Genomic DNA, 14,645 nt, shown 5'->3' with positions numbered 1-14,645 from the left:
GTAAGTCAGACCTGCTGTAAGTCAGACCTGCTGTAAGTCAGACCTGCTGTAAGTCAGACCTGCTGTAAGTCAGACCTGCTCTAAGTCAGACCTGCTGTAAATCAGACCTGCTGTAAATCAGACCTGCTGTAAGTCAGACCTGCTGTAAGTCAGACCTGCTGTAAGTCAGACCTGCTGTAAGTCAGACCTGCTGTAAATCAGACCTGCTGTAAGTCAGACCTGCTGTAAGTCAGACCTGCTGTAAGTCAGACCTGCTGTAAATCAGACCTGCTGTAAGTCAGACCTGCTGTAAGTCAGACCTGCTGTAAGTCAGACCTGCTGTAAATCAGACCTGCTGTAAGTCAGACCTGCTGTAAATCCATCATTGCACATTGCAGGTATACAAAGGTTATCACATAAAGTAATCATACAGTAATCATGGCGTCAGTGTAGCCCCACACCCGACCACCAGGGTAACCCCCAACCAAGTCAGCCCTGCTGTAGGTCAGACCTGCATCCCAAAATGGCACCCTATTACCTATATAGTGCACTACTTTTGACCAGAGCCCTATTGGCCCTGGACACCCCTAACAGAGCCCTAGTGGCCCTGGACACCCCTAACAGAGCCCTAGTGGCCCTGGACACCCCTAACAGAGCCCTAGTGGCCCTGGACACCCCTAACAGAGCCCTAGTGGCCCTGGACACCCCTAACAGAGCCCTAGTGGCCCTGGACACCCCTAACAGAGCCCTATTGGCCCTGGACACCCCTAACAGAGCCCTAGTGGCCCTGGACACCCCTAACAGAGCCCTAGTGGCCCTGGACACCCCTAACAGAGCCCTAGTGGCCCTGGACACCCCTAACAGAGCCCTAGTGGCCCTGGACACCCCTAACAGAGCCCTAGTGGCCCTGGACACCCCTAACAGAGCCCTAGTGGCCCTGGACACCCCTAACAGAGCCCTAGTGGCCCTGGACACCCCTAACAGAGCCCTAGTGGCCCTGGACACCCCTAACAGAGCCCTATTGGCCCTGGACACCCCTAACAGAGCCCTAGTGGCCCTGGACACCCCTAACAGAGCCCTAGTGGCCCTGGACACCCCTAACAGAGCCCTAGTGGCCCTGGACACCCCTAACAGAGCCCTATGGGTCCTGGACACCCCTAACAGAGCCCTAGTGGCCCTGGACACCCCTAACAGAGCCCTATTGGCCCTGGACACCCCTAACAGAGCCCTATTGGCCCTGTACACCCCTAACAGAGCCCTAGTGGCCCTGGACACCCCTAACAGAGCCCTATTGGCCCTGGACACCCCTAACATAGCCCTATTGGCCCTGTACACCCCTAACAGAGCCCTAGTGGCCCTGGACACCCCTAACAGAGCCCTATTGGCCCTGGACACCCCTAACAGAGCCCTATTGGCCCTGTACACCCCTAACAGAGCCCTATTGGCCCTGGACACCCCTAACAGAGCCCTATTGGCCCTGGTCAAAAGTAGTGCACTATAAAGGAAATGCGATGCACTTTCGGAGTCAACTACAGACTCAGGAACGAAGCCAGGAGTACATAAGGAGGAAGGAGGAGAGGCTGTGAGGGAAATTAGTGTGTCGCCGCTGGGATGGAACAAAGAAGTGAGAGGAAGTGATGTTTTCATTATCTGGTCTGGTAATGACTGGATACCCTCCATTACACACACACACACACACACACACACACACACACACACACACACACACACACACACACACAGAGTGAGCCTGATGAGTCTCCCAGGAGACCCAAACACAGTATTGAGTTCTAGAACCAGAACGATGCACACACACAGAACACCTTTGTTCCATCACAGCAGGTCTGCTGTGTGACGTATCACAGTGAGCCGTATCAGGGGGGAGGTTGAGGTCTTCATGTGAACTGGTGCTCATCATCTAGTGATTTGATATCTGTTCAATAGAATAAATGAATGTTTATTTGATAGAACCTGAAACAGAAAGGCTGTTTCTGGAATAGGATACAATTATGGTCCCAATAGAGTAAATCTAACACATCTGTCTCTTCACACAGAATCAATCAACATCTCAATGTATCGGAAAGAAAACATGATGTAACGTCAGTGTCCTCTCTCTCTCTCTCTCTCCCTCTCTGTCTCAGACGTGTCGCTGTGTGAGGAGGCCATCTTCCAGTCTCTGGCGTCTCTCCGTCTGTCCTCCGTCCCCCTGGAGAGTCTCCTGGAGAGCCTGCCTGGGAAGAGGGTGGACAGGAAGAGTCTGGAGAAGCTTAAGAAGGCCTGCTCCCCCCAGCAGCAGATACTACTCCTGTTGAGACTCTGGAGAGAACAGAACAAAGACCAGGTTAAACTCTACGGCATCATTCAAGGTCAGTAGGATCCGTTTAGTAGAGCTCTGCTATTGGCTGCTGCATATGAGTTCTAAAGACTTTTATCCAATGAGAGGGTCCTGTTATGTCCTGGGCTCATCATATCTATTATCCAGTGAGAGGGTCCTGTTATGTCCTGGGCTCATCATATCTATTATCCAATGAGAGGGTCCTGTTATGTCCTGTTATGTCCTGGGCTCATCATATCTATTATCCAATGAGAGGGTCCTGTTATGTCCTGGGCTCATCATATCTATTATCCAATGACAGGGTCCTGTTATGTCCTGGGCTCATCATATCTATTATCCAATGAGAGGGTCCTGTTATGTCCTGTTATGTCCTGGGCTCATCATATCTATTATCTAGTGAGAGGGTCCTGTTATGTCCTGGGCTCATCATATCTATTATCCAATGAGAGGGTCCTGTTATGTCCTGGGCTCATCATATCTATTATCTAGTGAGAGGGTCGTGTTATGTCCTGTTATGTCCTGGGCTCATCATATCTATTATCCAATGAGAGGGTCCTGTTATGTCCTGTTATGTCCTGGGCTCATCATATCTATTATCTAGTGAGAGGGTCGTGTTATGTCCTGGGCTCATCATATCTATTATCTAGTGAGAGGGTCCTGTTATGTCCTGGGCTCATCATATCTATTATCCAATGAGAGGGTCCTGTTATGTCCTGTTATGTCCTGGGCTCATCATATCTATTATCTAGTGAGAGGGTCCTGTTATGTCCTGGGCTCATCATATCTATTATCTAGTGAGAGGGTCCTGTTATGTCCTGGGCTCATCATATCTATTATCCAATGAGAGGGTCCTGTTATGTCCTGTTATGTCCTGGGCTCATCATATCTATTATCTAGTGAGAGGGTCGTGTTATGTCCTGGGCTCATCATATCTATTATCTAGTGAGAGGGTCCTGTTATGTCCTGGGCTCATCATATCTATTATCCAATGAGGGTCCTGTTATGTCCTGTTATGTCCTGGGCTCATCATATCTATTATCCAGTGAGAGGGTCCTGTTATGTCCTGGGCTCATCATATCTATTATCCAATGAGAGGGTCCTGTTATGTCCTGGGCTCATCATATCTATTATCCAATGAGAGGGTCCTGTTATGTCCTGTTATGTCCTGGGCTCATCATATCTATTATCTAGTGAGAGGGTCGTGTTATGTCCTGGGCTCATCATATCTATTATCTAGTGAGAGGGTCCTGTTATGTCCTGGGCTCATCATATCTATTATCCAATGAGAGGGTCCTGTTATGTCCTGTTATGTCCTGGGCTCATCATATCTATTATCTAGTGAGAGGGTCCTGTTATGTCCTGTTATGTCCTGGGCTCATCATATCTATTATCTAGTGAGAGGGTCCTGTTATGTCCTGGGCTCATCATATCTATTATCCAGTGAACCACTGTGAGTGGAAGGTGTCCAGGTTAGGGGTGTCCAGGTTAGGGGTGTCCAGGTTAGGGGTGTCCAGGTTAGGGCTGTCCAGGTTAGGGGTGTCCAGGTTAAGGGTGTCCAGGTTAGGGCTGTCCAGGTTAGGGGTGTCCAGGTTAAGGGTGTCCAGGTTAGGGCTGTCCAGGTTAAGGGTGTCCAGGTTAGGGCTGTCCAGGTTAAGGGTGTCCAGGTTAAGGGTGTCCAGGTTAAGGGTGTCCAGGTTAAGGGTGTCCAGGTTAGGGCTGTCCAGGTTAGGGCTGTCCAGGTTAGGGCTGTCCAGGTTAAGGGTGTCCAGGTTAAGGGTGTCCAGGTTAGGGCTGGTATTTTAGATGATGGTTATTGGTCAGCCAAATGACCGCAGTCACCGTAATAACTGTTGGAATAGCAACAACAACAAAGACAATACAAATGGGGGGGGGGGGGGGGGGGGGGGCGTTGCCTAGGCAACCAACAACTTGTCTGCTACAGCACCTTGCTTGTTTCAGCCTGGAGCAACAACGTTTCATCACACTGTAGAGTCCAGGTTATAGCAGAGACTGACTCAACCACACGAGTTCCCAGCCATCCCGTCTTCAGTCAGCTGGTGTACAGGTTAGGGGTTATAGCAGAGACTGACTCAACCACACGAGTTCCCAGCCATCCCGTCTTCAGTCAGCTGGTGTACAGGTTAGGGGTTATAGCAGAGACTGACTCAACCACACGAGTTCCCAGCCATCCCGTCTTCAGTCAGCTGGTGTACAGGTTAGGGGTTATAGCAGAGACTGACTCAACCACACGAGTTCCCAGCCATCCCGTCTTCAGTCAGCTGGTGTACAGGTTAGGGGTTATAGCAGAGACTGACTCAACCACACGAGTTCCCAGCCATCCCGTCTTCAGTCAGCTGGTGTACAGGTTAGGGGTTATAGCAGAGACTGACTCAACCACACGAGTTCCCAGCCATCCCGTCTTCAGTCAGCTGGTGTACAGGTTAGGGGTTATAGCAGAGACTGACTCAACCACACGAGTTCCCAGCCATCCCGTCTTCAGTCAGCTGGTGTACAGGTTAGGGGTTATAGCAGAGACTGACTCAACCACACGAGTTCCCAGCCATCCCGTCGACAGTCAGCTGGTGTACAGGTTAGGGGTTATAGCAGAGACTGACTCAACCACACGAGTTCCCAGCCATCCCGTCTTCAGTCAGCTGGTGTACAGGTTAGGGGTTATAGCAGAGACTGACTCAACCACACGAGTTCCCAGCCATCCCGTCGACAGTCAGCTGGTGTACAGGTTAGGGGTTATAGCAGAGACTGACTCAACCACACGAGTTCCCAGCCATCCCGTCGACAGTCAGCTGGTGTACAGGTTAGGGGTTATAGCAGAGACTGACTCAACCACACGAGTTCCCAGCCATCCCGTCTTCAGTCAGCTGTTTGTTCTACAAATGAGTTTTTAAATTTCCCTGATGTTCTTCATCCATAACCGTTGGTTACGCGGTTATACGATAATTGTGGCAGCCCTAATCCAGCTGTCTTAAGAGTAGTATCATGACTAACCTTTCTCCATTATCCTTTCCCTCCACTGTGAGCGTAAGGTGTCCAGGTGTCTTACAGTAGTATCATGACTAACCTTTCTCCATTATCCTTTCCCTCCACTGTGAGCAGAAGGAGTCCAAGTGTCTTACAGTAGTATCAGTTTAACCTGAGTTCCTCCTCTACCCTGTTGTCTCAGGTGTGAACCACTGTGAGTGTAAGGTGTCCAGGTGTCTTACAGTAGTATCAGTTTAACCTGAGTTCCTCCTCTACCCTGTTATCTCAGGTGTGAACCACTGTGATCGTAAGGAGTCCAGGTGTCTTACAGTAGTATCAGTTTAACCTGAGTTCCCTCCTCTACCCTGTTATCTCAGGTGTGAACCACTGTGAGCGTAAGGTGTCCAGGTGTCTTACAGTAGTATCAGTTTAACCTGAGTTCCTCCTCTACCCTGTTATCTCAGGTGTGAACCACTGTGATCGTAAGGTGTCCAGGTGTCTTACAGTAGTATCAGTTTAACCTGAGTTCCTCCTCTACCCTGTTGTCTCAGGTGTGAACCACTGTGAGCGTAAGGTGTCCAGGTGTCTTACAGTAGTATCAGTTTAACCTGAGTTCCTCCTCTACCCTGTTATCTCAGGTGTGAACCACTGTGAGCAGAAGGTGTCCAGGTGTCTTACAGTAGTATCAGTTTAACCTGAGTTCCCTCCTCTACCCTGTTGTCTCAGGTGTGAACCACTGTGAGCAGAAGGTGTCCAGGTGTCTTACAGTAGTATCAGTTTAACCTGAGTTCCCTCCTCTACCCTGTTGTCTCAGGTGTGAACCACTGTGAGCAGAAGGTGTCCAGGTGTCTTACAGTAGTATCAGTTTAACCTGAGTTCCCTCCTCTACCCTGTTATCTCAGGTGTGAACCACTGTGAGCAGAAGGTGTCCAGGTGTCTTACAGTAGTATCAGTTTAACCTGAGTTCCCTCCTCTACCCTGTTGTCTCAGGTGTGAACCACTGTGAGCAGAAGGTGTCCAGGTGTCTTACAGTAGTATCAGTTTAACCTGAGTTCCCTCCTCTACCCTGTTATCTCAGGTGTGAACCACTGTGAGCGTAAGGTGTCCAGGTGTCTTACAGTAGTATCAGTTTAACCTGAGTTCCCTCCTCTACCCTGTTATCTCAGGTGTGAACCACTGTGAGCGTAAGGAGTCCAGGTGTCTTACAGTAGTATCAGTTTAACCTGAGTTCCTCCTCTACCCTGTTATCTCAGGTGTGAACCACTGTGAGCAGAAGGTGTCCAGGTGTTTTACAGTAGTATCAGTTTAACCTGAGTTCCTCCTCTACCCTGTTATCTCAGGTGTGAACCACTGTGAGCGTAAGGTGTCCAGGTGTCTTACAGTAGTATCAGTTTAACCTGAGTTCCCTCCTCTACCCTGTTATCTCAGGTGTGAACCACTGTGAGCGTAAGGAGTCCAGGTGTCTTACAGTAGTATCAGTTTAACCTGAGTTCCTCCTCTACCCTGTTATCTCAGGTGTGAACCACTGTGAGCAGAAGGTGTCCAGGTGTCTTACAGTAGTATCAGTTTAACCTGAGTTCCCTCCTCTACCCTGTTATCTCAGGTGTGAACCACTGTGAGCAGAAGGTGTCCAGGTGTCTTACAGTAGTATCAGTTTAACCTGAGTTCCTCCTCTACCCTGTTGTCTCAGGTGTGAACCACTGTGAGCGTAAGGTGTCCAGGTGTCTTACAGTAGTATCAGTTTAACCTGAGTTCCTCCTCTACCCTGTTATCTCAGGTGTGAACCACTGTGAGCAGAAGGTGTCCAGGTGTCTTACAGTAGTATCAGTTTAACCTGAGTTCCCTCCTCTACCCTGTTGTCTCAGGTGTGAACCACTGTGAGCAGAAGGTGTCCAGGTGTCTTACAGTAGTATCAGTTTAACCTGAGTTCCCTCCTCTACCCTGTTATCTCAGGTGTGAACCACTGTGAGCGTAAGGTGTCCAGGTGTCTTACAGTAGTATCAGTTTAACCTGAGTTCCCTCCTCTACCCTGTTATCTCAGGTGTGAACCACTGTGAGCGTAAGGAGTCCAGGTGTCTTACAGTAGTATCAGTTTAACCTGAGTTCCTCCTCTACCCTGTTATCTCAGGTGTGAACCACTGTGAGCAGAAGGTGTCCAGGTGTTTTACAGTAGTATCAGTTTAACCTGAGTTCCTCCTCTACCCTGTTATCTCAGGTGTGAACCACTGTGAGCGTAAGGTGTCCAGGTGTCTTACAGTAGTATCAGTTTAACCTGAGTTCCCTCCTCTACCCTGTTATCTCAGGTGTGAACCACTGTGAGCGTAAGGAGTCCAGGTGTCTTACAGTAGTATCAGTTTAACCTGAGTTCCTCCTCTACCCTGTTATCTCAGGTGTGAACCACTGTGAGCAGAAGGTGTCCAGGTGTCTTACAGTAGTATCAGTTTAACCTGAGTTCCCTCCTCTACCCTGTTATCTCAGGTGTGAACCACTGTGAGCAGAAGGTGTCCAGGTGTCTTACAGTAGTATCAGTTTAACCTGAGTTCCTCCTCTACCCTGTTATCTCAGGTGTGAACCACTGTGAGCAGAAGGTGTCCAGGTGTCTTACAGTAGTATCAGTTTAACCTGAGTTCCCTCCTCTACCCTGTTGTCTCAGGTGTGAACCACTGTGAGCAGAAGGTGTCCAGGTGTCTTACAGTAGTATCAGTTTAACCTGAGTTCCCTCCTCTACCCTGTTATCTCAGGTGTGAACCACTGTGAGCGTAAGGTGTCCAGGTGTCTTACAGTAGTATCAGTTTAACCTGAGTTCCCTCCTCTACCCTGTTATCTCAGGTGTGAACCACTGTGAGCGTAAGGAGTCCAGGTGTCTTACAGTAGTATCAGTTTAACCTGAGTTCCTCCTCTACCCGGTTATCTCAGGTGTGAACCACTGTGAGCAGAAGGTGTCCAGGTGTTTTACAGTAGTATCAGTTTAACCTGAGTTCCTCCTCTACCCTGTTATCTCAGGTGTGAACCACTGTGAGCAGAAGGTGTCCAGGTGTCTTACAGTAGTATCAGTTTAACCTGAGTTCCCTCCTCTACCCTGTTATCTCAGGTGTGAACCACTGTGAGCGTAAGGTGTCCAGGTGTCTTACAGTAGTATCAGTTTAACCTGAGTTCCTCCTCTACCCTGTTATCTCAGGTGTGAACCACTGTGATCGTAAGGTGTCCAGGTGTCTTACAGTAGTGTCAGTTTAACCTGAGTTCCTCCTCTACCCTGTTGTCTCAGGTGTGAACCACTGTGAGCGTAAGGTGTCCAGGTGTCTTACAGTAGTATCAGTTTAACCTGAGTTCCTCCTCTACCCTGTTATCTCAGGTGTGAACCACTGTGAGCAGAAGGTGTCCAGGTGTCTTACAGTAGTATCAGTTTAACCTGAGTTCCCTCCTCTACCCTGTTGTCTCAGGTGTGAACCACTGTGAGCAGAAGGTGTCCAGGTGTCTTACAGTAGTATCAGTTTAACCTGAGTTTCCTCCTCTACCCTGTTATCTCAGGTGTGAACCACTGTGAGCGTAAGGTGTCCAGGTGTCTTACAGTAGTATCAGTTTAACCTGAGTTCCCTCCTCTACCCTGTTATCTCAGGTGTGAACCACTGTGAGCGTAAGGAGTCCAGGTGTCTTACAGTAGTATCAGTTTAACCTGAGTTCCTCCTCTACCCTGTTATCTCAGGTGTGAACCACTGTGAGCGTAAGGTGTCCAGGTGTCTTACAGTAGTATCAGTTTAACCTGAGTTCCCTCCTCTACCCTGTTATCTCAGGTGTGAACCACTGTGAGCGTAAGGAGTCCAGGTGTCTTACAGTAGTATCAGTTTAACCTGAGTTCCTCCTCTACCCTGTTATCTCAGGTGTGAACCACTGTGAGCAGAAGGTGTCCAGGTGTCTTACAGTAGTATCAGTTTAACCTGAGTTCCCTCCTCTACCCTGTTATCTCAGGTGTGAACCACTGTGAGCAGAAGGTGTCCAGGTGTCTTACAGTAGTATCAGTTTAACCTGAGTTCCTCCTCTACCCTGTTGTCTCAGGTGTGAACCACTGTGAGCGTAAGGTGTCCAGGTGTCTTACAGTAGTATCAGTTTAACCTGAGTTCTTCCTCTACCCTGTTATCTCAGGTGTGAACCACTGTGAGCAGAAGGTGTCCAGGTGTCTTACAGTAGTATCAGTTTAACCTGAGTTCCCTCCTCTACCCTTTTGTCTCAGGTGTGAACCACTGTGAGCGTAAGGAGTCCAGGTGTCTTACAGTAGTATCAGTTTAACCTGAGTTCCTCCTCTACCCTGTTATCTCAGGTGTGAACCACTGTGAGCAGAAGGTGTCCAGGTGTTTTACAGTAGTATCAGTTTAACCTGAGTTCCTCCTCTACCCTGTTATCTCAGGTGTGAACCACTGTGAGCGTAAGGTGTCCAGGTGTCTTACAGTAGTATCAGTTTAACCTGAGTTCCCTCCTCTACCCTGTTATCTCAGGTGTGAACCACTGTGAGCGTAAGGAGTCCAGGTGTCTTACAGTAGTATCAGTTTAACCTGAGTTCCCTCCTCTACCCTGTTGTCTCAGGTGTGAACCACTGTGAGCAGAAGGTGTCCAGGTGTCTTACAGTAGTATCAGTTTAACCTGAGTTCCCTCCTCTACCCTGTTATCTCAGGTGTGAACCACTGTGAGCAGAAGGTGTCCAGGTGTCTTACAGTAGTATCAGTTTAACCTGAGTTCCCTCCTCTACCCTGTTGTCTCAGGTGTGAACCACTGTGAGCGTAAGGTGTCCAGGTGTGCGGGTTTGAAGAACCTGACCCTGGGTGACCTGATGATGGTGATGAAGAGTCTTCCAGGGGTCCGGGCCCACGAGGAAGACATCAGGGCCGTGGTCTCCTCATGCCGCTCCCAGCAGTACCTCCTGCAGCTCCTTCACCTTTGGAAGAACCAGAACAAGGACCTGGACATCAATAAGGTAGTGGTCCGCCACCACCGTGCACATTAACACGCCTGCCTTAATCTAGACCAATTATCACTGTGTGGACATTCCTCTTTGTTCCTTTTCTACGTACCAACAACAACAAGATGAGATTATCCCATTAGAAGTGTGTTGGGTTTCCTTTGATGAGAGCACCGCAACGGAGAAGACGGAGTAACTGTCTTGATCACTTGGTGTTCTCCTTGATCGTTAAAACAATAAAGTATGTGTATTTATTTGTTTAAATGGTCAAAATAAAAGCTAATCTATGAATCCATCAATGAAAGGGTCTGACTCACAGCCTGAGCCGGCTCCGGCAGCAAGGGGCACCACGCCCGCTCCTCAGGAGCATCAAGAAGATCAACCGGATCATCTCCACCTCCTCCATACACAAGATGTACGAGAAGATGTTCCTCAACATGATCGAGGACGGGACCTGCTTCAACACCAAACCCTACAACCAATAGGAGACATGGGGCGGGTCTAAGGTGGGGGGAGGGGGAGGGGCAGAACTGGGTTTCAAATACTTAAAAAATGTGTGATTTGTTAGAGTCTGCCTGGAGTGTCAGATGGATGGGGTTTGACGTTTTGTGGTGTTTCTATTGGTTTATTGCTCCAGACAAGCTCAATCAGGGTCAGATAAAGGTTGTACATTCATGTTTAAAGTATTTTGCCACCCAGGTCTGATGGGGGTGGATCCTAACGTCCACTTACGTCAAATTTTCACTTGGTCTCCCATTGATATCAATGCATGACTAAGTCAAAAAATTCAATTTAAATGTAAATTAGGATTAGTCCTTAACTGTGTGAAAACCAGGGTTGGGGTCAATTTAGTGGAAATTCAATTCATGAGGATTTTTTATTTCTGTTTGTGAATTTAAATTTGAATTCACTTGCTGAATTGACTGAATTAAAAATGGAATTGATTCCAACCTTAGCGAAAAGAGAAAACTATTTAAAATGTGTATATAGTCTGGTGTTTTTAAGGTGAGGTAGAGGGGTGATAGGGAAGGGGGTGGTGATAGGGAAGGGGGGTGGGGGGTGATAGGGAAGGGGGGGGGTGATTGGGAACGGGGGGGTCGTCTTGCTTTTTCACTGTTTTAAAAGGAGGAGATTTATTTCATAATGAAATGTTTCCTCCTGTGTGCGTTCCAAATGGAACCCTATTCCCTATATAGTGCACTACTACCCAATGGGCCCTGGTCAAAAGTAGTGCACTATATAGGGAATAGGGTGCCATTCCCCCCCACCCCCGCTGTTCTGTGTGGACTGCTGACATCCAAAGCTCTATTGACACTGTCAAAACAATTTCAAACATGGTCAGCTTTTATGAATGTACAAAGGAGTGCAATTTGTTTTATTAAAATGTCATTTTTCTTACCGAATTTGTTTGTAAAAGCTTATTTTTATTTCTCTATTAAAAACAACTGGATTCTGAATGCTGCAGGTTTGAATGTTGTTTGTTTGTAGCTGAAGGGATTTGTTTTGGAAATCATTTTTGTATAAAATATTTTAAGTATTTAAATAATACTTTATTTGGGATGTTTTTGGTTTGGACCAGCCCTTTTCAAGTCCTTCACATTTGTAAACATTATGTCGAATTATCTGATTAAAATCCATTTGATAAAATTGTTGTATGTTTTTTTTTTTTTAAATGACAAGTGTTATGTATTGTTTTGATTTCCCCTCACATTAGTGTGAATGTTGAACCCTGGTGTCGTTACTCTCCTTGGCAGTAACCTGTGCCTGACGGAATGGTTTCTGATACACACCACTCCTCCTATTGACTCAGTCTTGTTACGGGCGTTTCAATCTCCTAACAATTTGCTTATTAAGAAACAGGAAATAGCTTCCTCATTACACTTACTCAATAAGGACGTGGTATTCCTTCCTTGGAAATATAGTGTTTATGTGAAGTTTCAGTGTACAGCTGACATGTCCACACTGTCCTGTTCTATGAAATGACTTGACTCATCTTTACTCTCCTGCAAAATTAGTATGTGAATGTTATTCACTGTGTCATTCTGTCTCCTGGAAGGTGGTTCACTGTGTCATTCGGTCTCCTGGAAGGTTCTTCACTGTGTCATTCTGTCTCCTGGAAGGTTCTTCACTGTGTCATTCTGTCTCCTGGAAGGTTACTCACTGTGTCTGTCTCCTGGAAGGTTATTCACTGTGTCATTCTGTCTCCTGGAAGGTTATTCACTGTGTCATTCGGTCTCCTGGAAGGTTATTCACTGTGTCATTCTGTCTCCTGGAAGGTTATTCACTGTGTCATTCTGTCTCCTGGAAGGTTATTCACTGTGTCATTCTGTCTCCTGGAAGGTTCTTCACTGTGTCATTCTGTCTCCTGGAAGGTTATTCACTGTGTCATTCTGTCTCCTGGAATGTTATTCACTGTGTCATTCTGTCTCCTGGAAGGTTATTCACTGTGTCATTCTGTCTCCTGGAAGGTTATTCACTGTGTCATTCTGTCTCCTGGAAGGTTATTCACTGTGTCATTCTGTCTCCTGGAAGGTTATTCACTGTGTCATTCTGTCTCCTGGAAGGTTATTCACTGTGTCATTCTGTCTCCTGGAAGGTTATTCACTGTGTCATTCTGTCTCCTGGAAGGTTATTCACTGTGTCATTCTGTCTCCTGGAAGGTTATTCACTGTGTCATTCTGTCTCCTGGAAGGTTCTTCACTGTGTCATTCTGTCTCCTGGAAGGTTCTTCACTGTGTCATTCTGTCTCCTGGAAGGTTATTCACTGTGTCATTCTGTCTCCTGGAAGGTGGTTCACTGTGTCATTCTGTCTCCTGGAAGGTTATTCACTGTGTCATTCTGTCTCCTGGAAGGTTATTCACTGTGTCATTCTGTCTCCTGGAAGGTTATTCACTGTGTCATTCTGTCTCCTGGAAGGTTCTTCACTGTGTCATTCTGTCTCCTGGAAGGTTATTCACTGTGTCATTCTGTCTCCTGGAAGGTTATTCACTGTGTCATTCTGTCTCCTGGAAGGTTATTCACTGTGTCATTCTGTCTCCTGGAAGGTTATTCACTGTGTCATTCTGTCTCCTGGAAGGTTATTCACTGTGTCATTCTGTCTCCTGGAAGGTTCTTCACTGTGTCATTCTGTCTCCTGGAAGGTTCTTCACTGTCTCACCTCCACTAGTGTGGTCCCAGATCTGTTTGTGATGTCTTCTAGGGTCATTGTCTCCTCTGTACCAGAAGAGACTAGTTGTAACCAGATCAAACTAGTTACGACTATACTAGTCTCATCTGGTTACAACTAGTCTGATCTGGTTACAACTAGTCTGATCTGGTTACAACTAGTCTCATCGGGTTACAACTAGTCTGATCTGGTTACAACTAGTCTGATCTGGTTACAACTAGTCTGATCCCTGTTACAACTAGTCTGACCTGGTTACAACTAGTCCGATCTGGTTACAACTAGTCCGATCTGGTTACAACTAGTCCGATCTGGTTACAACTAGTCTGATCTGGTTACAACTAGTCTGATCTGGTTACAACTAGTCTGATCTGGTTACAACTAGTCTGATCTGGTTACAACTAGTCTGACCTGGTTACAACTAGTCTGATCTGGTTACAACTAGTATCATCGGGTTACAACTAGTCTGATCTGGTTACAACTAGTCTGATCTGGTTACAACTAGTCTGATCCCTGTTACAACTAGTCTGACCTGGTTACAACTAGTCCGATCTGGTTACAACTAGTCCGATCTGGTTACAACTAGTCCGATCTGGTTACAACTAGTCCGATCTGGTTACAACTAGTCCGATCTGGTTACAACTAGTCTGATCTGGTTACAACTAGTCTGATCTGGTTACAACTAGTCTGATCTGGTTACAACTAGTCTGACCTGGTTACAACTAGTCTGATCTGGTTACAACTAGTCTGATCTGGTTACAACTAGTCTGATCTGGTTACAACTAGTCTGACCTGGTTACAACTAGTCTCATCGGGTTACAACTAGTCTCATCGGGTTAAAACTAGTCTGACCTGGTTACAACTAGTCTGATCTGGTTACAACTAGTCTGATCCCTGTTGGTTTGACGTTCCTTTGTACCTACTGCCGTTGTCACGCCATCTCACCTTGCTCCTCAGAAAGGAACCAGAGCTCCTTGTTTGGTTGTCAGGAGTGTGTAGTCAGGGTAACTTCCTACGGAGGATCATAATGTTGTCATACATGTTATTGTGATATCTTTAAAGGTCAGCTGACCAGAGTCTAGCCTGATTCCCAGACATGTTAGTGCTGTCTTGCCAAGTCCTATTGTCGTTGGCAGCAACAACGACCATAGGAGTTGGTAAGACAGTACAAACTAGATCTGGGATCAGGCTAGACTCTGGTCAGCTGACCTTTACAGACTGTTCTGCTGTGGTCTACA

The 14,645-nt window shown here is 47.1% G+C and overlaps 1 protein-coding gene across 1 annotated transcript in view; it reads left to right on the top strand.

Annotated features, from left to right (window-relative positions):
- Positions 1 to 11,891, top strand: part of LOC110520706 (tumor necrosis factor receptor superfamily member 11B) — a 43,067-nt gene extending 31,176 nt beyond the window's left edge. The window contains exons 4-6 of the mRNA XM_036935421.2: positions 2,121 to 2,345; positions 10,048 to 10,259; positions 10,550 to 11,891. Coding sequence (XP_036791316.2) covers positions 2,121 to 2,345; positions 10,048 to 10,259; positions 10,550 to 10,729 — 617 coding nt within the window. The 3' untranslated portion in view covers positions 10,730 to 11,891. The remainder of the gene's footprint in view (positions 1 to 2,120; positions 2,346 to 10,047; positions 10,260 to 10,549) is intronic.
- Positions 11,892 to 14,645: the final 2,754 nt, after the last annotated feature.

Source organism: Oncorhynchus mykiss, chromosome 3 (genome assembly GCF_057628025.1).
Source record: "Oncorhynchus mykiss isolate SJ-2025 chromosome 3, ASM5762802v1, whole genome shotgun sequence".
Taxonomy (NCBI): Eukaryota; Metazoa; Chordata; class Actinopteri; order Salmoniformes; family Salmonidae; genus Oncorhynchus; species Oncorhynchus mykiss.
The sequence above is the reverse complement of the archived record's forward strand: the minus strand, read 5'-3'. Positions and strand labels throughout refer to the sequence as shown.